This window comes from Centroberyx affinis, unplaced genomic scaffold (genome assembly GCF_046629955.1).
Source record: "Centroberyx affinis isolate AG114_WGS23_722 - 3 ecotype Tasmania unplaced genomic scaffold, CSIRO-AGI_Caff_v1 ptg003918l_1, whole genome shotgun sequence".
Taxonomy (NCBI): Eukaryota; Metazoa; Chordata; class Actinopteri; order Beryciformes; family Berycidae; genus Centroberyx; species Centroberyx affinis.
In genome coordinates this window covers 237,544-260,626 of record NW_027281752.1, presented here as the reverse complement: position 1 = coordinate 260,626, position 23,083 = coordinate 237,544, and the positions used below count along the sequence as shown (strand labels likewise).

The 23,083-nt window shown below is 41.4% G+C and overlaps 3 protein-coding genes across 4 annotated transcripts; 1 reads left to right on the top strand and 2 right to left on the bottom strand.

The window, feature by feature from the left end:
* Positions 1 to 237: 237 nt before the first annotated feature.
* Positions 238 to 5,213, bottom strand: LOC139663109 (gamma-aminobutyric acid receptor-associated protein-like 2). Its single transcript, XM_071541648.1, has 4 exons — positions 4,977 to 5,213; positions 3,501 to 3,556; positions 3,228 to 3,400; positions 238 to 474 (listed from the first exon to the last, which is right to left on the bottom strand). Exons 1-4 carry the CDS (start codon positions 5,008 to 5,010, stop codon positions 384 to 386), a joined length of 354 nt encoding a protein of 117 aa, XP_071397749.1. The 5' UTR covers positions 5,011 to 5,213; the 3' UTR covers positions 238 to 383.
* Positions 5,214 to 5,579: 366 nt separating this feature from the next.
* Positions 5,580 to 19,406, bottom strand: nqo1 (NAD(P)H dehydrogenase, quinone 1). 2 transcript variants are annotated; one of them, XM_071541654.1, is made up of 6 exons: positions 19,385 to 19,406; positions 9,278 to 9,445; positions 8,580 to 8,710; positions 7,641 to 7,754; positions 7,099 to 7,200; positions 5,580 to 6,300 (listed from the first exon to the last, which is right to left on the bottom strand). In XM_071541654.1, the coding sequence occupies exons 1-6, from the start codon at positions 19,404 to 19,406 to the stop codon at positions 5,959 to 5,961; spliced, it is 879 nt and encodes a 292-aa protein (XP_071397755.1). In that variant the 3' UTR covers positions 5,580 to 5,958. The 2 variants fall into 2 exon arrangements, with proteins under 2 accessions (XP_071397755.1, XP_071397754.1); XM_071541653.1 differs by lacking the exon at positions 19,385 to 19,406 and adding an exon at positions 11,797 to 12,012.
* Positions 19,407 to 21,882: 2,476 nt separating this feature from the next.
* Positions 21,883 to 23,083, top strand: LOC139663117 (beta-1,3-galactosyltransferase 1-like). Its single transcript, XM_071541664.1, has one exon. It carries the CDS (start codon positions 21,885 to 21,887, stop codon positions 23,079 to 23,081), a length of 1,197 nt encoding a protein of 398 aa, XP_071397765.1. The 5' UTR covers positions 21,883 to 21,884; the 3' UTR covers positions 23,082 to 23,083.

Genomic DNA, 23,083 nt, shown 5'->3' with positions numbered 1-23,083 from the left:
AACTGAAAGCAAAAACTCAAACCCAAAAATATCATTCAACTGGTGAAAAAACAATCCAGGTTCCTCCTAAGAGTTAAACTCCTCTATGCATAACGACATCAAACAAATAATAATTCAAATTAACACACTATACATAACTGAATCTATGGATTTATATAGAATTGGTGCAACATGGGCCAGAACAAACACACTGGTGCACTCAAAGATTATTATCATCCAGTCAAGTGAGCAGTCAGTCAACCTTGCAAATGCTTTCAGGTCATTGAATCTCTCTGGGGCTTCCCACAGTTTCTCCAGGGGCGAGTGAGGGCTGTGATTAGATGTGGTGGGTGTAGGTGTGGCCATGTGGTTCCGTAGGTAAGGCCGATCGTCGTCATGGCTTCTTAAAAACCGAAGGTGTTCTCCCCGCTGTACGCCACGTATAAAAAGCCGTCTTCGTCCTTCTCTTTCTCGTACAGCTGTCCCATTGTGATGCTGAAACATGAAGGAAGACGGAGCGTTACGCACATGAACACCGACTGCGGGTTAGTCGCCCTCATGTGGAAGTGCTTCAGTATTGACACTTGAAGTAAATACTGTCTATAGAAGGCTTTCAGGTGACGTAACACACCCTCTGGCGGCCATGTTGGAGGTTCTCAGCTCTTGGCTAACAGTGGCTGGGAAGAGTTGGTTGCATTTCAAAACGTACGACTTGGCCGTCTCAACAGAATTTAGTACACATTGTTAATTTTGCCACTGACACATCTGATTGATTTTGTGTTTAGATATTGTCAGCTTGTTAGCTAGCTATATGGTTAGCTAGCTATATGGTCAGCTAACCATCACTGTCTGGTTGTTAACACATCTGATGGGCGCATTCATATCTAGTAGAAGCTACTGTTAACAGTGGCTGGTAGTCGTATGTTAACATCAAGACTTAGTTATTCCCTTTCAATGACTCTTGAAGCTGCTAATTTTGCTGTTATGGTGTCTTAAATTTGTGTCTGGTATTCTGTTTTTGTCTTTTTGATATGCGTTTTTATCTTTTTAATTCTAGTTTTTATTGTGAAGCACTTTGCAACCTTGGTTTTAAAAGGCGCTCTATGACTAAATTAAGCTACAAAAGTATAAGGAAAGTATATGCTGGCTAGTTAACTGAGCTGACTCTTCTCAAGATACAACTAAGAGTGTTTTGGAGTAGAGACTAGGGCTAAAGACAAGACAGTTTACTGTGTCACAGTAACCTACATTTGGAAACAAATCCACCTTATCAGACTATTCACTTTTATTTGTAATGTTACTGAATGGATCTACAGTCACACCACAACAAGTTGTTCTGGGTATCTCTCTTTTCTAGTCTGGTTGTTATTAATCTGGTCATTATTTGCGCACAGCTAATTCTCCACTGGACCCTCATGATGACACCAGCTGGTTGCTGGGTGATTTGTGATTTAGCAATAGCAAGATTTGTGATGCAACTGCTAAGCTCTAAAGTGTAAAACATACCGAGCAGAAGTACTGAGTAATGACTAGTTAGTGGAGAGAGTGGGGAGAGTGTGGGTGTTCCTGGGTGTTGTCAGACTGCCCTCTGTCCCATTACTGAGTCAGACTACACACACAATCCTAACATTAAGTTAATATGTTATCATCACTCATGTTGCACAGCATTATGGGTAGCTTTTATTTCCCACAACCCTGTTCTATGACTGCTGCTAAGTAAATTATGTTTTTATGCCAGCTGAGTTTTGGTCATCTCATCATGGAAATGTTAAGAAGGGCATTTTATTTGCTGCCAACACTTAGTTGTAGTGAAAGCGCCCCACACAGTGTGACCGGACCAGACTCTCCAACAGGATTCTGGGTGATTCTACTCTAATTCACTCAAATAACTTTCATTCAATGACTGTTTACATGCAGCCTGGTAATCCTTTAAGAGGACCGGTAAAGATATTGCTCAGAGTAGAGTGATCGGATCATTTTCTAGCTGAAATTTCAATCTGACTGAAAAATATGGGTTACAATTTAGAAAACTGAAACTTTATGTAAGAAGTTCATCGCATCCCACCTGAACTCTATGCATTTCATTCACATACCAATAGCAATTTGATGTGCAAATTTAGTTAAGTGATACCTACAGTTGATACCTACAGTTGATTGCAATACAGACCCATGTGAACCAGTTAATGAAAGAGAATGATGCTGTGCTTAAGAAAACTCTTGAACTACATATATGTGTGTGTGTGTGTGTGCGTGCACACAATATGGCAAATTCAAATCTGTTGCAATTTGGAGAGAAAACATCACATGCTGAAAAGCCATTTTCCCTCCAGTGCAGAGCTGACAGCTGCTGTCACATGCTTATCAGGCTTTTTCACCTACTCCAATATACAGGCTGATGGGGTCGAGCACATGGTACCGATCATGTCTCCATGTGAATGTAGTCAGGCATGTATTACACTTTAAATTTTATCATTTTAGTACACAAATATAATGGTATTGACAACTGAAATTACAGAATTGGGTAATGGTCAGTGTACCTAGCTATGCCAATCTGATGTCAAGGCATAGGATTCAAGTATGATAGGAGGATCCTGCACACCTTGAACAAGTCTAAGAGTCTAACAGCCGTTGAATTCTGTGGGAGCGTCTCTGATGGGAATCAAACTTGGGTCTCCTGCTTGAGAGTCTGTAGTCCAACTCCCTGCGGGTAACGTGAGCCATAAAGTGGTGAAGAGAGCGACCGCCTGACCGACAACACCATCCATAGAGCCCCTGCTGTCACGGGGCTAAAAATCCCAATAATGGACACAAGCACGGCGAGACTGGTAGCAAAAGATGATCTTATTTAATCATATTAAAAGGTGTACAAAAGAAGAGGTGCTCAAAGTGCACTGATGATAGTCCAGAGGGACTGAAACATTTGCTTTTTTTCATTTTGTGCACTTTTTCGTTTGTACCTTTCAATATGATTAAATACGATCATCTTTTGCTACCAGTCTTGTTGTGTTATTAGCATTTTTTGCCTGTATTTAAAGTGTGTAGGATCCTCCTATCTTATCTCAACTCTACAATTTTTTAGTAAGTTAATGTTTGGTGCAGTATCAGATCTCCATTTTGTATAAGGATGTATCATTTACTTAAAGCAACATCAGATTCCATGTTTTAGCAAAAAACCTGGAGAGGCAATGCCTGCAGCTCCCACCCACAACCACCTCCACCCCCTCCCACTGAACCTCCCGTGACCCGACCTGGACTGTGGCACGGTCTTGTCCACGAACAGGAAGATGGCCTTCTCCGAGGGCAGCTGGATGCGTTTCCTGATGATCCACATGAACTGAGCCACTGTGATGTCGGAGGGAACCAGGTACTTCCTCTTGTCGATGTCCACTATCTGTGACCCAGACACTTTCTCCACAATCACCTGACGCACACCACAGACAAACAAAGCAGACAGGTGTTTAACCATTATGCAACAGATGATGAAATAGGATCAAGTGTAAGATTACGATATTTTCACTCACCGGAACCCGATCAGGGTATTTGTTGCGAATTTTGGCTGACTCTACGCACCGATGTTCTGAAGGACAAAAACCAATATCAAGTTAGTCAGATGGAAGTGATAAGTAACAGCACAAACACAGTGTTGCTAGATAATGCCTTCTCTTCAGTATTGACGTGTGAGGCAACCGGTGACTGACTAGATCAACATTTGGCTGCTGAGGTTACATGACACTCTGACCGAGATTCACAGGCAGCAGCTGTGGATTAAGACACGCTGTGGCTGGCCAAACCACTAGACCTGTCAATCCAGCCGCTTAAAGCTGCTATGTGTGGCATTTTGACATCAATAAATCATTACAGCGTTAACTTACTTAAATTACCGTAAGCAAATGAGACCATCGCAAGAAGACCTGCAGCCTCTAGACTGCATTTTTACATTCTGTGGCACTGGGTCGGATTTGCTTTACGGCACAAAAAGCAAACGGAGCTAAAGCTTTCAGAGTTTTTGGCAAGGGCAGATGGTGGAAGGAGTGAAAGACCGATGGAAAAAAAATCACTTCCAACATGTTTACTGTCTTCAGTAAAGCAAAAGCAAAAAATGACATCCTCTTTGCGACAGGGTTTATGGGAATTGTGGTCTTATATCACTGGTGGAGATGGAGGCTACCAATAATGTCAGCCTCAATGTCTCATTTGTTTACAATAAATACACCAAGGTATCACAATTAATTTTACAACTTTAATATTGATGTTTATTACTACACATAGCACCTTTGAACAGGACATTATTTCTCAATAGTGAAATGTCAACTGTGCACACAAGTACCTACACTGAGCACAAAATCCTGTCTAAAACTATTATGTAAAAATACTAAAATTAGGAAGATAAAACTAGCCTAGAGGCCTGCCACTGAACTGCCAAAACAACTTGTTATTTTCGCCGTGGTGAAGCCTCACAGGCCTGTAGCTGAAGGCGGGTCTGAGAGTGAAATATGTCCTGTTTTAAGTCAGATGTATTGACAGAAACACTTTTTTATATCCAGTAAAAAGTAATTCGTCTGCACAATGGAGGTTTATAACAACTTGATGTGACTCCATTGTGTCAAAATCCACCAGCAACCTGAAATCAGGGTCGTCGGTTGGAAACAAGAAGAAACACACGACGTTTTGTAAAGCTACACTATTCCAGCTGACTCATTTTTAGGTGGGGAAAGGGAAATTGACTTTTACATTAGCTGACATGACTATATTTATATATATCTGCCTGTCCTGTGGCTATAGCTAATGCCTCTACAGTCATAAACAAAAGGCTGAATGATAGGCCAGTCTTTAGTCGAAGTCGGACACAGGTTACAGTGAGATTTTCAAAACAGTTAACCCTAACGTTAACTAAAAAAAAACACAGACAGTTTACACGAGGTTGCGTCAGTTACTACTCTATGAACGGATAGTTTTATTAAGATATGAAATTAAAAATAAAATAACCCTCTTCTTACCCAAGGAATGATCCTCTTTGAACATCCATTTCATGTTTGCCGTGTCCGGGCTCTGTCGCTCGATGATGCAGGGTGTAAACACGGTGACACGAGTCGAGGCTTTTGGGGGGGAAAAATGGCTGTTTTTTAATCGGTAAACTCAAACCAGAAGCAATGTTTAAACGTTAAACTAACCGTCAACAATTTAGCAAAACAAGCCTCCTTCTCTCAGCTGATGAGCACTGCCCGAGCGGTGACGTCACTCCCGGACTGTTCCATTCAGCCCCGAGAGAGGAGGGGGGGGGAGCGGCCAAAGATGAGTACAAGTAGGGAGTTTTATCGTAAAAATCAAAGGAAAATAGATTAATATAATGTTAGTAGATATTAAATTCAGCTACGTATGACTTTGCTGTTTTACTGGTTGCATTAAAACTTTCATAGTGGATTCGCACAGTTGACGATGACACCTTGTCCATAACTCAGATTGCCCCCCTGTCTCTCATATTCTGTCCTATTGATCCTATTACCGTGAAGAGGAACAACATAAATAGTCTGTAGCATAGAGTGTGACAGTGTGTGCGCAAAGGACATAGTTTCCCTCTGACTAAACCACAGTACAAGTCACAATTATCAGAATTATTTTATTTCAGCTTGTGTAAATATAATAAAACGTATAATATTACATTGAAAAATGAAAAACTCCTGCACTACTGAAAACCCCCCAGTGTTTTTTAGAGTGCTGGTAAGTGCAAGTGTTGATTTTTGCAGCACACCAAGTCTCTAGAAAAAGTTCCTTTATTTTACATAAGATAAAAAGTTTAGGAGCAATCTAAACAGGAAGCAAAACCTTTTATCTCATGTAAAATAAAGGACATTTTTCTAGAGACTTGGTGTGCGGCAAGAATTAAGAATTTGCAGATATACCCTAATATTACATATTTTGGTGTTAACAGTGATTTTCTAACATATATGCATGATATTACAGACACGTGAAGAGAAGGTCCTAGTCGTCGGAGGCTGACTTGGCACTTTTTCCCTCTGCAGGCGGAGCTGTCAGCTGGTTGTCGGGGGGCAGGGGTTTCCCCAGGTGGTGTCCTGTGGTGATGCCGTAGGGCAGCGCCTCACGCTCCTGCCGCACCTCGGGGTGAAGCAGGAACCCGCCTTGAAAACTGAGGTCAAAAAGCTCACAGGGGGCAAAGGTCAGAGGCTTTTCGGCCAGCAGTCCTTTCAGTCGGGCCCGCCACCCTTCTAGCATGGCGGTGCGCACCACAGGAGGACAGTGAGCCGGACACCAGAATATCTGAGGAGCGAGCACCTGGAACCCACAGAAGTGGAGAGTGCCGTTCTGAAAGAAACAAAGAAGAGAGATGAAGGATAAATACCACTAACCAGACAGATGAAGTGTATTTCTATACCACTTCTGAAGTACTTAAAGGAGAATACCTGAGTCATTTATAGTTACAGCCCATTTACTTCTGTCTATGTCTACTTTACATTTCCCCCAATCATTTTGCAATGCATGGCCACGCCGTATGTGATTGTACTTTAACATTTACTTGTTTTTCATAGGTTTTAAAATGTAAACTTTACAGTATCAAACCCGGCCAACAAAGACGCCCTAAATAAAAAGACCTGGATGTGGAGGAGACTTCCACTTCATCCTGTGGGTGTCAGCTGACTGACTGGAAGCAGAACGTTAATGCAGCGCTGAGATGAAAACACTCAACTTGAAACAGAAAGTTTGACCAAGCCAAATGAAGGCTTCCTGTTAACTGGGATTGATTCTCTCCTCTGTGTAAGTTGTTATTTATTTATTTATTTGTTCCGCTTATGGTAATGCACAGCTCCAGAAAAGAAAAAAAAAAGCAATTCACAATCAAAACACAACTCAATTCCATGACCGAAAAGGAGCAGGGAGAAGAAAATCTTAATTCATACTGGACAAGAATGAATGGCAGCAAATGGCTTCATCTGAAGAAGGAAAACGAGCGCTGATATCTCCAACTATACTGACTGTGTGCAGAAACAGAGAAGAACCTGGACCATTGGCACTAACTTAAAAACAAACACACCAGTATTCTCCTTTAATAGACTGTCCACATCACACTTTAACACCCACAGAGTTTGTCTCTGTGTCTCTCACCTGAAGAGGCCACAGAGTGACGTTGATGTCTCCGTTGATGCCATCAGGGCGGAACATAGTCTGCATTGCTCCAGTGCTGAAGGACAGCATCGCTTTCTTATCCTTCAAGGAAACACAAACAACACAGGAATAATATGTCAGGAACAAGAAAATATTTCCTCTCACATAGCTGCTAATCAATGTGGAAATGAATTGCATGCTGTTGCTACTCGAGAAGGTTAACAGGTAAGTGACGTGATTTTAAAAGATTATGAAAATGTGGATGTGAAAAGTCAAAGTTTTGTTCCAACATGCATTGGTCAAGTGCCTAAATAGTGATATTCATGTCTGAAATGTAAGTATTTTATTGGACTACGGTGAGTCTGGTATTTCCACATTCATTCATTCAAAACATCTGGGTCAACGTCAGAGCAGGTTTTCATTTTCAACACCTTGAAAGTCAGAGAAATAAACCAATCTGCGTTTTTCTGTATTATTAATCATCATATTCTTATAATCTTTTGAGCTGGTTCAAGCGATGCAGTTGTCCAGCTGACACAGACCTTGAATATACCGTTATTGTACATCTTTTCCAGGGAGAAAGCGAAGCCTTGTGTTAGCACTCTGTCCATCCAGCCCTTCATGATGGCAGGCACGCTGAACCAGTACAAGGGAAACTGCAGAGAGAGACGGAACAACAAATCACACAGAGAGAAAAGACTGAGGCGACCATAACTCACACAGTTAAGTCAGTTTTCTAGAGATCCAAAAATGACTGGATATACTTAATAACTTGGAAGCTACAATTAGTCACATCCAGTATTGCAGGTAATCAATTGTAACGTATTGTGTTAGAGTAGTCAGTGGTCTAATGCAGTGATTCTCAATCTTTTTCATATCAAGGACCCCTAATTTAGTCCACATTAGGGCCACAGACCCCCATTTGATTACACTTTTTCTCTCCGACCCAAATCTGAGAATATTTTTATTGTTGAATATGATTTTGTCCAGAATTCCATGACTATCTGTATTGTAGGTAGAGAGATAACAGAGAAACGATGATCAAAACAGACAATCTCTTACTGTGTTAACTTCTTGTAAATGAAATAATGCAGAAGTTTAACAGTTCATCAGTGTGCTGGGGACCCCCTGGAACCCCCTCAAGGACCCCTGGTGGTCCCCGGACCCCACGTTGAGAACCACTGGTCTAACGTGTTAACGAATGGTCATTTACCCCATTCATTTGGACTGTTATTTCTGTCCCCCACAATGAAATCAGGGGAGGGACTGTGGATCTATGGATGCACAACTGTTACCAAGCGTAGTTTTTGAAACGTTCATTCCTGTAGTCTTTCAAATGCAAGTTGCAGAGTTGCACAGAACTGTGAATCTTTGAATGGCTGTAATCATCTTCTGGTCCGTTTTGCACTCGGCAGGCAGAACCATTTTTTCCGTTGACGGGACAGACAGGGACGAAGGAGAGGTTGTGTTTGACCTCTGACCTGGAAGATGATGAGCTCGGCCTCCTCGACTTTGCGCTGCTCGGCGGCGATGTCGTCGCTGAGGCGGCCCTCCATCCAGGCGGACATGGTCTCCTCTCCGTACTGGAAGAGCTCCGGGTTCTTCAGCTCGCCTGGACACAACACAGCATCACACTGTCAGACCCCACCACGCTGTGTGTGTGTGTGTGTGTGTGTATGTGTGAAAGAGTGTGAGTGAGTGAGTGAGTCAGGGATAAGTTTTCACCTTCAATTCAATCAATTCAGGGATTAGATTAGATTTTCTTCACGAATCAAAATCTGGAAATACATTTCTAGAAAAAGGTGCTCATACACAATTTATGAAGACGTTATTGAGAATGTGTGTGTGTGTGTGTGTGAGAGAGAGAGAGAGAGAGAGGCACAGAAAAAGACAGACAGAGAGAGAGAAGCAGAGAGAGAGAGAGAGAGAGAAGCAGAGAGAGAGACAGAGAGAGAGGCAGAGAGACAGAGAAGCAGAGAGAGGCAAAGAGGGAGAGAGAGAGACAGAGAGAGGCAGAAAGAGAGAGAGAGAAGCAGAGTGAGAGACAGAGAGAGGCAGAAGGAGAGAGAGAGAAGCAGTGAGGGGCAGAGAGACAGAGAGGCAGAAAGAGAGAGAGAGAAGCAGAGTGAGGCAGAGAGAGACAGACAGAGAGAGTGGGAGAGGGGGGGGGGGGGGTTACCGATGACATCATCTCTCGTGGCGTTGGCTCTGAACTTCATGGCGTACAGGTCGGACACGACGACCCGGCAGCCCTGCTCCTGCAGCTCCTGCACCGCCCCGTCCCGCACCGCCGCGTTGAACGAGCCCGGGCTCTGATGGGCGTACACGATCAGCACCGTCTTCTGAGCTGTCCCACACACACACACACACACACACACACACACACACACCAACGGTATGGTATTTAAACAACCAAGGTATCTCAGCAGAATCAGAAATTCAGCTTTTCAGAGACCTGTCTGTCTGAATCTGACAACAGAGCCACTCCACATGGGCAGGACAACCTCTCACTTTTAAAGAATAGAAGAATAGAATAGAATAGAATAGAATGGAATGGAATAGAATAGAATAGAATGGAATGGAATAGAATAGAATAGAATGCAATACAATACAATACAATACAATACAATACAACACAATACAATACAATACAATACAATACAATACAATACAATACAATACAATACAACACAACTTTATTGTCCCACCAAGGCAGGATTTTGGTCTCACCATCACATCACATCTCATCACATCCATGTACATCACATCAATAAAAACAAATCACATCACATCAGTGAGCGATGGGGGTAGATTAGTGCAGTTTGTTGATTAAGTTAATTGCAGTAGGGACAAAAGATCCCTTGTAGGTCTTTTTTTTTTTTACATTTCCCTCAGTGCCTTATGTAATTAGATTTTTTAACATCTACTCATTTTTTGTAATTTTTCCAAAAGCACATTTTTCCCAAATTCAATACTTACTAAAATCCAAACTTTACGGTGTCAAACCTAGCTTGACATTACCTGCTGTCCCGGCTAACAAAGACGCTCCTAAATAAGAAGACATGAATGTGACAATAAAGTTTCAGAGGCAACATGTTTTGGAGGGATTATTTCCTGAGACTTCCATTTCTTCCTCAACTTCCTCAGCTCAATGAAATAAGGAGAAAACAGAAAGTTTGGCTTCATGTTTCCTGTGATGGATTCTCTCTCTCTCTCTGTGGAAGTTTGTTTTTCATACTGGACAAGAATGAATGGCAGCAAATGGCTTCTTCTGAAGGGAGGGAAAACGGGCGCTGATATCTGCAACTATCCTGACTGTGTGCAGAAACAGAGAGGAACCTGGACCGTTGGCACAAACACCAGTATTATCCTTTAAGATCTGACTGAGCGGCAGACTGTAAAAGCATCGGGAACAACAGAGTCCCCTCCTGACACGCTGTAAACCCGATGCTACACTTGATACCTCACTGAATATCAAATGGTAACTCTCAAAGAGCCGGACAGCATGTCTAACAAGGCGACTGGGCGTCAGCTGCAGTTTATTGTTTCAAAGCTGTCGCTCTACACCGAGGTCGACCTGTTTGTCGTGACGTTACAGCGGCCTGAAACACAAGCTGGATAAAACCCCCGGTTCTTGAAATATAAAAGGTGTGGTCGTCGCTTTCTATGAGCCGCCGTCTTCTGTCTGCTAATCCCTCATCACAAGCTTTTGAACTTAACGCGTGTTTCCTCCACGCTGCGGAGGAGAAAGCATGAGCTGAATGTTCCCCCGAGGCAAAAGAGACAAGGAGAAAACACTGTTTGACTCCAAGGCAGCGGCGGTAACACAATAGGTTTATTTTGTATGATGAAGCGATGCACAACAGCAGCTCTACTGTACATTATGTGTGTTAAGAGTCACGGGAGAGCAGCGACTAAACTCAACAAACTCTTTTTGTCTCATTATTCTGATGAGTCATGTCTCCTAGATGTAGATATAGTTCAGATTTCGGAGCTATTTGTCACATTTGCATACTCAGATGTTTTGTTTTTCTCTCATTATTCTGACATTTTTGTGCATAGAGGTGTATTATTTTTTCTCAATAAAATCCTGTCTGCTGGATATAGATTCAAGTCAGATTTTGGTGCAATTTGTCTCATTTGAATACTCAGATGTTCACATAAACCCCCACTTCTCTCACTTTTTGTGCTATCATGCAAATTTGCCTGTAATTTATACAGTATAGTAGGCTAATGAACAATGTCAGATAAGATAATTTCAATTAAATAGCACTTATCCATGTTATAACTTTGAGAAACAGCACCTAGTTTTGTCCCACTTTTTAAATTGAACAGCCTGCCCATCTGGAGATTTCACAAATTTATTACCCTATAGTAATAAACAAACCAAGGCTGATTATGCAGTTTGTTACCGTCCTGAGGGTGTAACACAGAAAATGGAAACATAAAGAATAAAATATACTTAAAGCTTAAAAATAGTTTAAGAGTTTTTCCAAACAAAATCTTCAGTTAGTTGTATTTCCTAGATCATTATGCGACCTGTGGTTCATTTTACAGCTGTGTAAAGTTATGAAAGAAAAATTGATCAAAGTCCAAAACACAGTTTAGCATGCAGCCAATTCAGAAAGACAAGAATGCCAGAACAGCAGCAGAGCAACATATCCAAAGGAAATGAAGGTAGTAAAACAGGTGACTTACCCATAGTGTGTGTGAGTGTGTGTGTGTGTGTCTGTGTGTGTGTGAGCGTCAGTCTGCGCCAAACAAAGTCCCTGTCGGTCCCGCAGCTCTTATACACCTTGCGCCTGGTTTTGCGTGAGAAACATAGTTAGATCTGAACTCAGATGAACAACAGTTTAACGCATTTGCTCAAGGTTCAACTCTCCAGTCTGGAAGAGAAAAAAAAGAAAGAGTCTGGTGTCAAACCGTAGGACCGGTTTAGTCGCGTTTTGAAAGGGAGGAGGAGAAAAAAAAAGTGTGAGTCAGCCAGGCTGCGGAATGAGATTGGTTTCATTTGGACTGGAAAAGAATGTTTGGGTCACTTTCAAGGGATTATCCCGCGGGTCATGTGGCTTAATAAACGACTTAATCCGACTTTATTTCGCCTCGGTAGAGCGAACATGAAGGAGGCGTCACTTTACCAAACCATGAGCTATATGGCGGAGTCCCGGAGTTTAATATCATTTGACACCAATTTCGTCCAAACCCGCTTATAGCTGCCACATGGAGCGATGATGACTGACTGATATTATTATTTTGCCAGTGTGATGACAGAGGTCCTATAGGTCACCAAACCGTGCACATAGGGAATAGCCTAATATATAATAATATATAATAATAATCTTTATGTATGTAGCACTTCTCAAAACAAAGTTACAAAGTGCTTGTAACTGTAAGAGAAGTAAAAGATTGAATAAACGAGTCACAACCTTATCAGAGCTGAATATCTGATGACTGTAGTGTTGTACATTTTATGTAGTCTTGATTTCGGTGTTTACAGTGGTCATTTACATTTAAAAGGGTTGTAAATCTAGTTCTTCAAGTAAATTGTAGCACACCATAGTCAGTTTTAATCAAATAAAACGTAATTTCCCAACAACAAAATTGTGGCTAGTGAAAAGGCTGAGTGGCTAGTAACTTTGGAAAACCACTAGCCACAGTGGCTGGTGAGCAAAAAAGTTAATGTCAAGTCCTGTAAACGACAGATCAATAAAAACAGAAGGAATTACAAAAATTAGGGGAAAAAAACCATATTGGTCTTGAACGCTCTCTTGACAGGGGCGCAGACAGAGGGAAACGAGAACCCCCCCCACACACACATACACACACTCTAACCCCCTACATAATTTCGGCCTGAAATGCATATATAGCCTATATTGAACTTAGATTAGTTTAGCCTCATGGTACATGGTATGACTGTATATCTGTAACAGTAACTGATTGTGACTGTTCTCATTGTGCCATAATAGCAGTGGTAATTTATTTGTTGAGAGTCTGAATTATGTTGAGAGGGTCTTCAGGTCCTTATGGCTTCACTGTGATGCTGAACTCAGCACATTTATATATTCAAACTCCCCTTCCAGTTTCAAGTGTGAATCCCTTCTCCTGGTTGATTAAAAGCAAATTAGAAGTGACATCATGTCTCATATTTGTCTGCCGTTCAGATCAGGGTTTCAGTTTAACATCTTACTCTAGGCTAATTCTTTTCACTCTCATACCTGCGGACATTTCTCTGTAAATGTATATCTTTGTTTCAGTCTTTTTGTGAAGTGAGGGAAATGGAGTTGCATTTCAGTTACTGCTATCCCATAGCAGGCTATGTCAGTGTGATTTTGATCCAGAGTGTGAAGTTAAAACTAAACCTTTGCCCATGATGTCATTTGTTTAACATGGCTTCCAAATAAATGAAATTGTTGCTTTATCTTTGCTTTCCATCATGATAAAAACCACATGATCAAATCAGGCCTGGGTGAGGCTCCTGCGGTTATCCTGCGGCGGATCGGACACACCCTCAGCCTTCAGCCCTCAGCCTTCAGCCCACAGTCTTCAGTCCTCAGTCCTCAGTCTTCAGCCTTCAGCCCACAGTCTTCAGTCTTCAGCCCTCAGTCTTCAGCCCAGTCTTCAGTCTTCAGTCTTCAGCCCTCAGTCTTCAGCCCTCAGTCTTCAGTCTTCAGTCTTCAGCCCTCAGCCCTCAGCCTTCAGCCCTCAGCCTTCAGCCCACAGTCTTCAGTCTTCAGCCCTCAGTCTTCAGTCTTCAGTCTTCAGCCCTCAGCCCTCAGCCTTCAGCCCTCAGCCCTCAGCCTTCAGCCCTCAGCCTTCAGCCCACAGTCTTCAGTCTTCAGCCCACAGTCTTCAGTCTTCAGCCCACAGTCTTCAGTCTTCAGCACTCAGCCTTCAGCACTCAGCCTTCAGCCCAGTCTTCAGTCTTCAGTCTTCAGCCCTCAGCCTTCAGCCCACAGTCTTCAGTCTTCAGCCCACAGTCTTCAGTCTTCAGTCTTCAGCCCACAGTCTTCAGTCTTCAGCCCACAGTCTTCAGTCTTCAGTCTTCAGCCCAGTCTTCAGTCTTCAGTCTTCAGCCCACAGTCTTCAGTCTTCAGTCTTCAGCCCTCAGCCCTCAGCCCTCAGCCTTCAGCCCTCAGCCTTCAGCCCACAGTCTTCAGTCTTCAGCCCACAGTCTTCAGTCTTCAGCACTCAGCCTTCAGCCCACAGTCTTCAGTCTTCAGCCCTCAGTCTTCAGTCTTCAGCCCTCAGTCTTCAGTCTTCAGTCTTCAGTCTTCAGCCCTCAGTCTTCAGCCCTCAGTCTTCAGCCCTCAGTCTTCAGTCTTCAGCCCTCAGCCTTCAGCCCACAGTCTTCAGTCTTCAGCCCTCAGTCTTCAGTCTTCAGCCCTCAGTCTTCAGTCTTCAGTCTTCAGTCTTCAGCCCTCAGTCTTCAGCCCTCAGTCTTCAGCCCTCAGTCTTCAGTCTTCAGTCTTCAGTCTTCAGTCTTCAGCCCACAGTCTTCAGTCTTCAGTCCTCAGACGTCAGTCATCAGTCATCAGCGCCCGGCGTGTCGGCAGCGCCGGCTGGAATGCGACGAGACGACAGGAATGTCACCTGGACACTTCTGTCACCCGCTCATCACCTGACTGAGCCTCAGCAGCGAGACATGGCCGGATTAACCTGCCAGGGGCCCAGGGCAAACAGATTAACCCCCCCCACACACATACACACGCCGGCGGTGCCAGGGTCACCATTGAACCCTGTAGCATAAAGACTGCTAAATTCACAACTATTGACAATAGCACAGATATGTATACTTGCATATGGAGATATGGAGTAAACCAAAACTCACAACATTAAAAATCTTATTAAAAATGAGTTCAGCACTGAAAACGATGTGAAATATAATCTGCCCAAGAGGAAAAGATCTTTCTGTGTCCACATCAGGTTCAGAATATTGCATTTGGAAACTGGCACTGATGAACAGGATGGGGTTTGTCATTTATGTTGGTTAAATGAAATTGGAATTGAAATGCATTTAGTTTTATATTGTCCCTTGCATCATGATGTCAGAAATGGTTTGTTTGATACGATCAACAGAAGATATTGATACATTGATTATTTATTGATTCATGAAAAAATTGTGTGAGAAGGACACATTTGCTTTTGTGGACTATTTGGATAAAGCATGAACACTCAGAAAACATACGTTGGATAAGTAGTTGCGTTGTATTATATCAGCTGCCTCAGTTTACACTATTCTGCTAAGTGACCTGGAAGTCTGTTTTATATGTTGTTGTAATTGTGTGTCATGTAATCCCACATGGGATGTGTTTAGATGGTATGACACGAAAATAAAACACATTCATTCATGCATTCATTCATTCATTCATTCATCCACTGTATGACAGTGCAAATTTACAACCTTGCTGGTGGGTTTTTTTCACTTCAGTTGAAGGATCACATGGTTCCTCTGGGTTGAGAAAATCCTCCAACCTCTTGAACCTCTGTTTTGTCATTAAACTAAAAAAAAAAGGCTGTTTTTCTTAGTTCCTGAAAAGCTGACATTTTGGAGATATGATATTCACCTGACAGGGACAACATGCAAATCTGGTGCTTTTGGGGTCCTCGGTGTGCTGGTGACCCTGATGCAGGAAGCTCCCTTGGTTTGTTGACTTTCATGTACCAATTTTCCGATAAACTCCTGCAGTCTGTGCTGTTGCATTGCTAGTTAAAATGTATTGAGGTTTTGGTGTTACTGTAAACTTTGACCAAGGCTTTGACCTCATTGTCTCCCACCAGCACCTGCACAAAGATAGGAATACTGTAGCTGTGCAAAGGTCTCAATTTTTCTACCAATAAAGATGTTTTTTTAGAACATCCATCGAACTCCGAGAGTGGCTGAGTTTCTTCTTCCTTTCTGCCTTTACCCAGTTGATGCAGCTCGGTTGTTGGGCGAGGAAGTGACAGTTTTATTGTTCATGTGTCCAGCTGACAATCCAGACTGCAGCAGGTCATCAGACACATTACTGAATCTCATTATTGGCCTCCAGCATCATTATCATTTAGTTAAAATGAAAACTGCTCTTGTTCTCATCAGTCACGGTCCAAATAACAGAAAAGTAAACATCTATTGCAACTCATAGAAAACATGTTCAACTTATAATTTAGAGAAACATTGTGTTACGTTTCTGAACACTAACCCTAACCCCTAACCCTGGTTTATTAAAATATAAATTTGTATAGGCAACATGATTCCTGAAAGTTGGATAAGGATTGCAGAATGCAGCTTGAAATCTGAGATGTAATTAAGCAATATTACACGAGAGGGTGTGCTTTACCGTCATTATTGGCACGACAGTGATGCGGTCAGCGCCGAGGTCCGTAAGCATCACTGAAGTATACAACATTTACCAACAAAAAAAAAAAAATAACAATAATAATAAAAAATAAAAGATATAATCAAAATGTATTCATGTTGTGGGGGCAATTCGTACTCAAAATAAAAAAACGTTTTGCTAGTGTTATCTCCGTTTCCCTGGAAATACATGGGGTCTGACTAATAACTGGAAAACAATCAGTCACGTCAGTAGACTTCTATGTAATGGAATCTAGTTTACTACTCCAGCAAGTAGACCGACCCTTAGTAACGACCTAGCAACAGAGACGATTTCGAGTCCCTGTTGAGTCAGCCAGCCAACTTGAGCTAATGCTTTCTAGAGATCGTGGGATTTCCCAAACTGAATAAATACCACACATATAAACACAAAACTGCCTTGCTAGCTCAATCTTGTTGTAACTAAGATATCTACTGAAAAAAATATTTTTTCCATGGACAGATTTAGCTACTACGTCCGCGAACTTCACATGTATTTTTGGTAGTCACTGACATTGTCTCATCAAAAACAAGAAGTAATAGTTTGTCACTGAGCACTATTATTGTGACTATCCAGTGAGTATAACCCAAAAAAGTACACAAAAATGCCTGCCTTGTAACAGGGAATACCAAGTTGATCCCATGTTTTTTACCCACTGGTTGTATTTACATACTTCATATTAGCACTGATGGTTCTCAGGTAGCATCTCTAGACCTCAAAGCCTTAAAAAAAAAAAGCCTTAAAACCTTAAATTAACCACAATATCCAAATCGAGGGCTTGGAGCCAAAGGGGCATAAGTACAATTTTGGTCGAATATGAGTATTATATATCAATTGAAAGGTCTCAGTGAGATCTTTTCAGTGCCAAAAGGACACAACTGAAATCATGACCCACCAGTTTTAACAACAAAAACTGAAAGCCGTAAGTAGGGTTTTGCTTGGTGTCAAAAGGGCGTAAGTGCAGTTATGCCCTTTTGACACCTAGCAAAACCCCACTTTTGACACTGAACAAGCATTGTGGGTAGAGGATTCTAACAGCACTTAGGTCAGCTCAAAATGCATGCTGACATAAGTAATGCTAGCATGGCAGCATGATCACATCATTTTTAGTATCCTATTCATATCCTAATTAATATTCTAGGTCAATATTAGATGAATGTAAATATGTTAATATTCCCATTAAAAACTTAGGCCTATAGATTCAAAATGTTATTTTATAATGTTAGGAGAGTGAACTGGTCAAGATGAGCTCTGATAGTCAGACTGCTGGTAGCTGAAGTTCTCCCTCAGTGTTATGAGGAGTTTTACAGGTCTTTGAATGTGTCCCAGGACACATCAATAGGTGATGAGTCCTGGGACACATACTAAAATGTATTATACTAGCGAAAGAAAAAAAAGTAGTAGTTTAGAATCAAAAGTAGTTTCTTATGTCTGTAGAGGTTTATTAAAAGTTTTTAACAGAAAAAATGTATCAGTCAATTTGATATGTTCCATGTAGCCTACAATTTTAAAGGCCTTGGTGAAAAGTTGCTGAGCATTACTTCAAGATAAAGATATTCATTCTGATCTTGATTTATATTTCAGTGCTGATTGAAGTGTAATTGCTAGATTTGTATTTAAACGAATGTGTTTTACAATTGTTTACTTACATACGCCCATATTCTGCATGGCTGTATTGGGGCAATGTTTGTGTCACTCTTTTGCCATTTTTAAAAAAGTTAACAAATATAATTCAACTTAAACTGTAGCAGTATTGTTTTTATAGTAATGCTCAATCTGATAACACAAAAAGTTAAAATATTGTGCTTAGTATGTGGTAACGGCAGCTGATCCAAGTTTGATCAAAATTTGTTTTTGCTCTCCTGTAAAATCTACTATAATGCACTTACGTCCCTTTGGCTCCAAGCCCTCGAAATATGGTTTTATTGTGAATCAGCAACATAAAGTGCAGTCATAGGTGGAAACATCAGACACATTTCCAAAGAACAATTATTTTGCTTGCATTAGTGAAATCATTCATTTATTTCATTCATTCATTTCATCTAAACCTCCTGGCCATTTTCAAATCCACCTGCTTTCAATTAAGTGTCTTGAGAGGGAGAGAAGAGGAAACATAAGAGACAGCAGAACACATCACATCACAGGAACCGGAAATGTTCTTATAGACTGTACTTGCAGAGCTGTGGTAACAAAGAAGCCCTTTGCTTGTTTGTTTCAAACTACATCGTCAGTGCAGCACCTAAGAAACTCAAAGACCAAGATTCCATTATATTAGCAGGTTTGAAAATGGCCAGGAGGTCAGGATGGTTGACCACACAGGTGTCCACTGCTTGCCTGAGTTGTACAGCGCACAAGAGGAAGCTGACACCAGAATGGTGCTGCATGCAATTCACCTCTCTGACAGATATCAAAACATCATCGTGAAAAGCGATGATACAGATGTACTTGTGCTGCTCATTTACTTTGTCAGTCGAGGGTTAGGGTTAGGGCTATAGGTGGAATTGGGTGCTTTTGACTGGGGTCCCCCAGGACCCCAATACATTGGTATTTTTAAAAAGCACTAATTAAAACAGAAACAGAAAACAATGATATGAAGTCATTAGGAACAAATTGATTGACAAAGTCATGAAAAATTGGAATGATAGAATAAAAACACCTGTGAGATATGACAAAAAGTATAGCTCTGGGGTCTGCGGGTACCCCAGTCGGTAGGATTAAGGTTAATTACAAAATAAACTCAAAATTGGATTTCTCATCCCCAAAAAAAACCCTGAAATGTGGTGCTATATATGATTGTAGAAGGGTTTGATGTATGTGTATGTTCCCATAGACTTACATTGTAAAAAAAGGTGTTTTTGTAGGATCATATTTAGGTGATTTTCAAAACTTTCCCTTCATACAATTCCTTAGGATTTTTTTCTCTCATTCAGAACATATTGAGGACACAAAATCCATTGAGTTTGTTTTTGTTGCAATTTGTGGGAGGTCAAGTTACATTATTACTGGACTAATAGATGGGGAGGGAGAATAAAATAGGCAGGTCATATTTTCTGAAAATGAAAGTGTTTCATGTGAAAACTAGAAGCTGACAGACAAACAGACAAACAAACAAACGGCACCAAAAACATAACCTCCTTGGCGGAGGTAACCAGAGCAAACTAAAACCAGTCCAACTGAACTGAACTGAACTGAACTGATCTCAACTCAACTATAAATGTACATACGTACATATGTATGTATGTATGTATGTATGTATGTATGCATGTATGCATGTATGTGCGTACAATATGCATGTACGTTGTGTATGCCAATGTGTTGTGAGCGCCATCTGCTGTTTATTCTGAGTTCAGACATGATCAGCTGAAGCCTGTGATTTTATCAGCTTACTGTGCATCACTGGAACCCAAATACATGAAAGCTGCCTTGATGTTTTCTTTAAGTAACAGTAGATTGTGAACTCAGTGATGATTTGTATATGAGTGATGACAGAAGATAAATTTTAAAGGCATGTTTTTAAGTGGGTAACTTGAAAGTACTCCAATGAGTTACTTTTAATGAAGACTAACTCAGTAAAGTTACTAGTACAAGTATAACTTTCCCAAAATACTGTTCATCTCTTGTGCTCACATTAGTGAAAACCAAGCTGTGTAAATTCACAAAATACTATCATAATTTTGTGACACGTTACATGACATTAATCTCTAGTGAAAGAATAAACACTGGATGTAGCTCCCTCCAGTAATAGACACGATGCACGAGGTCATGGTTAAAAGACGGGGCTTCATTCCTGTATCAGACCAACCCGTAAGAACTGGGTTGAAAGAGAAAATAAAAAAGACAATAAATGAAATACATGTATGTATGTCTTGTATTCACAATTCTTAATTCCCCTGCAGCTAAACAACAGGTAGCATATGTTAGCTAACACATTCATAGCATATGAAACCGTATAGAAATTAACTTAAACTCAAACATATCTCGTAGGCTGCTTAATACTAAGAGGGGCTAAATCTTGCTTGCTTCGTCTTTGTCCTTGCCTTCTTTCTTCTAGGTTAGTATATACTTTATATATGTGCATATATAATTAGGCTCTTATGCCGTTCTTCTCTTTTGGGCTTTTTAGCGTTTCGCTAGCAAGGTGTTTCATTTTTAATTGCGTGAGGAACGCTGGAGCGGCAGTTCCGCCTCTATATTATAGGTAGGAACCAAAAAAATAGCAAGTTTCCAAACTAGAAACTTAACTGACAATGTGAGGCAGTTACACTGGAATACAGTTAATCAGTTATTGGATTTGGATCTGATTGAACTTACTGTCTGAAGTTCACTCAGTGAGTTACATTACATTAGAATAACTAACTAACTAACTAACTGTTCACTACTATTTTAGCCAACTTACAATTTCAAGGCAGCAAGGAAACCTACATTATGTTTTTAAGCTACAGTGTCTTAATATTTTATATATATTTAATACATTTGATATTTTATATTTTTTAGACGTCTGTACAGTAACAGGTTTAACAAGAGATATGCATCTTTTATCTTCCATTAAACCTTAGTTGTTGCTTCAGTGAAGGCTCTTGTTATCAGACGGGATCTTGTCCGGGTTAAAGTTTCCCCTGGAACCATTAAAGAATAAATCCAATGTACCATAAAAATGCCCTGGATTCAACTTACGGAAGTGGTGAAAACACGACGGGAAGCTGGAAACACCATTAGAGCAACATACATTACCAGGCTTATTCTCTGCTGCACATGGCAAAGGACTACTACTCACTCTAACAGTTAGGCAGCAGAGTCTCAACATGCCAGAGAATGGCTTTGCCAACGGAGGACGAAGGTATGTGGGCTTTTTTATACTGTCTTCTGCATTCAAAATATTTCTTTCAAAGAAGGCAGTGGAGGCGGGAGGCAAGGTGTTGCCTATAGCCTGAGGAAGCACCACACTTTATGAAAATTTAAAAAAAAAAGTGTAGTATGAAAACTGAAATATGAAACATACTGCTTATTATAGCATTCAATGTGTCATCTCATAGTAGGAGCCTTCATTTATAGTCATTGTAATTGATATATATGAATTCATTACTTAGGCCTGCCTGTGTTGAGCTGTATTGAACAACACTGATGAATGACATTTTTATAACTTTAACATAAAGAATTGAAGCAAGAGAGTAATGTATCAGCATTATAAAAAAGGGAACATTAATCCTACTTTCAGTCAAAAGTTTCAAATCAACACTTTGAAGTTTTAGTACCTATTCTTCCACTTCTGCCTTTGTTTACTCTTTAACTAGGTGTGAGTTTCACTGTTATTCCACCAATCAATAAGTAACCACACAAAGCCTTCCTGGTAAAACAAAGATACTGCATTAAAGGAGTGCTTGAGTATACACAGGTCTATTTCATCATCTTTTATTTTCTCTCAGCCAGGAAATCATGGATAGTGGGAAGTCGGCAGAAAGTGGGAGATGCTTTAGTTGGCCACGGCGTCGCTGCTTCCTCTTTGTTCTGCTTGTGGCAGCAATTTGGGTTTTTTACAACACAAACATAATGGAAATGACAGCTGACTGGAAGCCAAAATGGTGGATGCAATTTAAAAGTGTGACCTACATGGAAATTCCTCCCAACACCAGTGATGTCCATACAAATACCTCTGACTCCTCTCCAGCTGTCCCACAGACTGAGGCGGTCCGCCTCACGGAGAATCCACCGGTTCCCACTGCAGAGGCTCCACTGGTCACTCAACTGACGACACAAAACGAAGCTGTGCTGCCAACACCAATTCCTTATGTATCTCCGGGACCGTACTCAGTGGAATACCCCTATGAGTACCACTTCATTATAAACGAGCCAAACAAATGCGAACAACAGAAGCCTTTCGTGGTTCTGATGGTTCCAGTGGCGCCCCACAACCGGGCGCATCGCGACATCATCCGCAGCACCTGGGGCAGTGAAAGCACGGTACTGGGCAAAGTGGTGAAGCTGTTCTTCCTGTTGGCACTGCACCCTGGAGAAGGAGCTGAGCAAATCCAACAGCAGGTGCTGCAGGAGAGCCGAGAGCACCGGGACCTGATCCAGAGTGACTTCCTGGACTGCTACAAGAACCTGACCATCAAGACCATGGTGATGTTGGAGTGGCTGGACTCTCACTGCTCCAGTGCCTCCTATGCCATGAAGATTGATTCAGACACGTTCCTGAATTTGCACAACCTGGTCAACATGCTGCTAAAGGCTCCAAAGGACAACTACATGACTGGGCTTGTGGCAATGGGAGCTCAAGTTCTGAGGGACCCAAGATCTAAGTGGTACCTACCTGTATCGGTTTTCCCTGAGTCACATTACCCCCGTTATGCGTTGGGACTGGGCTACGTTTTGTCTTTAGACCTCCCTAAAAAGCTTGTAGAAGCGTCCAGACACATTAAATCGGTCTACATTGAGGATGTATATTTGGGGTTGTGTATGAGACACCTGGGCATCTCACCCACCGACCCCCCAAACTGGAATCTGTTTCATGTCAGCCCTCTGCTTTACAATCGCTGTGCTTACTCCAATATAATAGTTACCACTGCTAATGAAAACACTGATCGGGTGTGGGTTTGGAAAGACTTTAATAGACCGGAGCCTTTCTGTTGATA

Bases quoted from the DNA above. Each gene is read 5' to 3' on its own strand.
- nqo1 (XM_071541654.1), bottom strand. From the start codon at position 19,406: ATGGATTTTGTGTCCTCAATAT. The intron at 9,446-19,384 runs GTTCTGAATGAG...TGTGTGGGACAG, and splicing joins GGATTTTGTGTCCTCAATAT to CTCAGAAGACGGTGCTGATC. The intron at 8,711-9,277 runs GTAACCCCCCCC...TGTTGTGTCCAG, and splicing joins CACGAGAGATGATGTCATCG to GCGAGCTGAAGAACCCGGAG.
- LOC139663117 (XM_071541664.1), top strand. From the start codon at position 21,885: ATGGATAGTGGGAAGTCGGCAGAAAGTGGGAGATGCTTTAGTTGGCCA.
- LOC139663109 (XM_071541648.1), bottom strand. From the start codon at position 5,010: ATGAAATGGATGTTCAAAGAGGATCATTCCTTGG. The intron at 3,557-4,976 runs GTAAGAAGAGGG...TTTGTCCTTCAG, and splicing joins CAAAGAGGATCATTCCTTGG to AACATCGGTGCGTAGAGTCA. The intron at 3,401-3,500 runs GTGAGTGAAAAT...GGTGTGCGTCAG, and splicing joins AATACCCTGATCGGGTTCCG to GTGATTGTGGAGAAAGTGTC.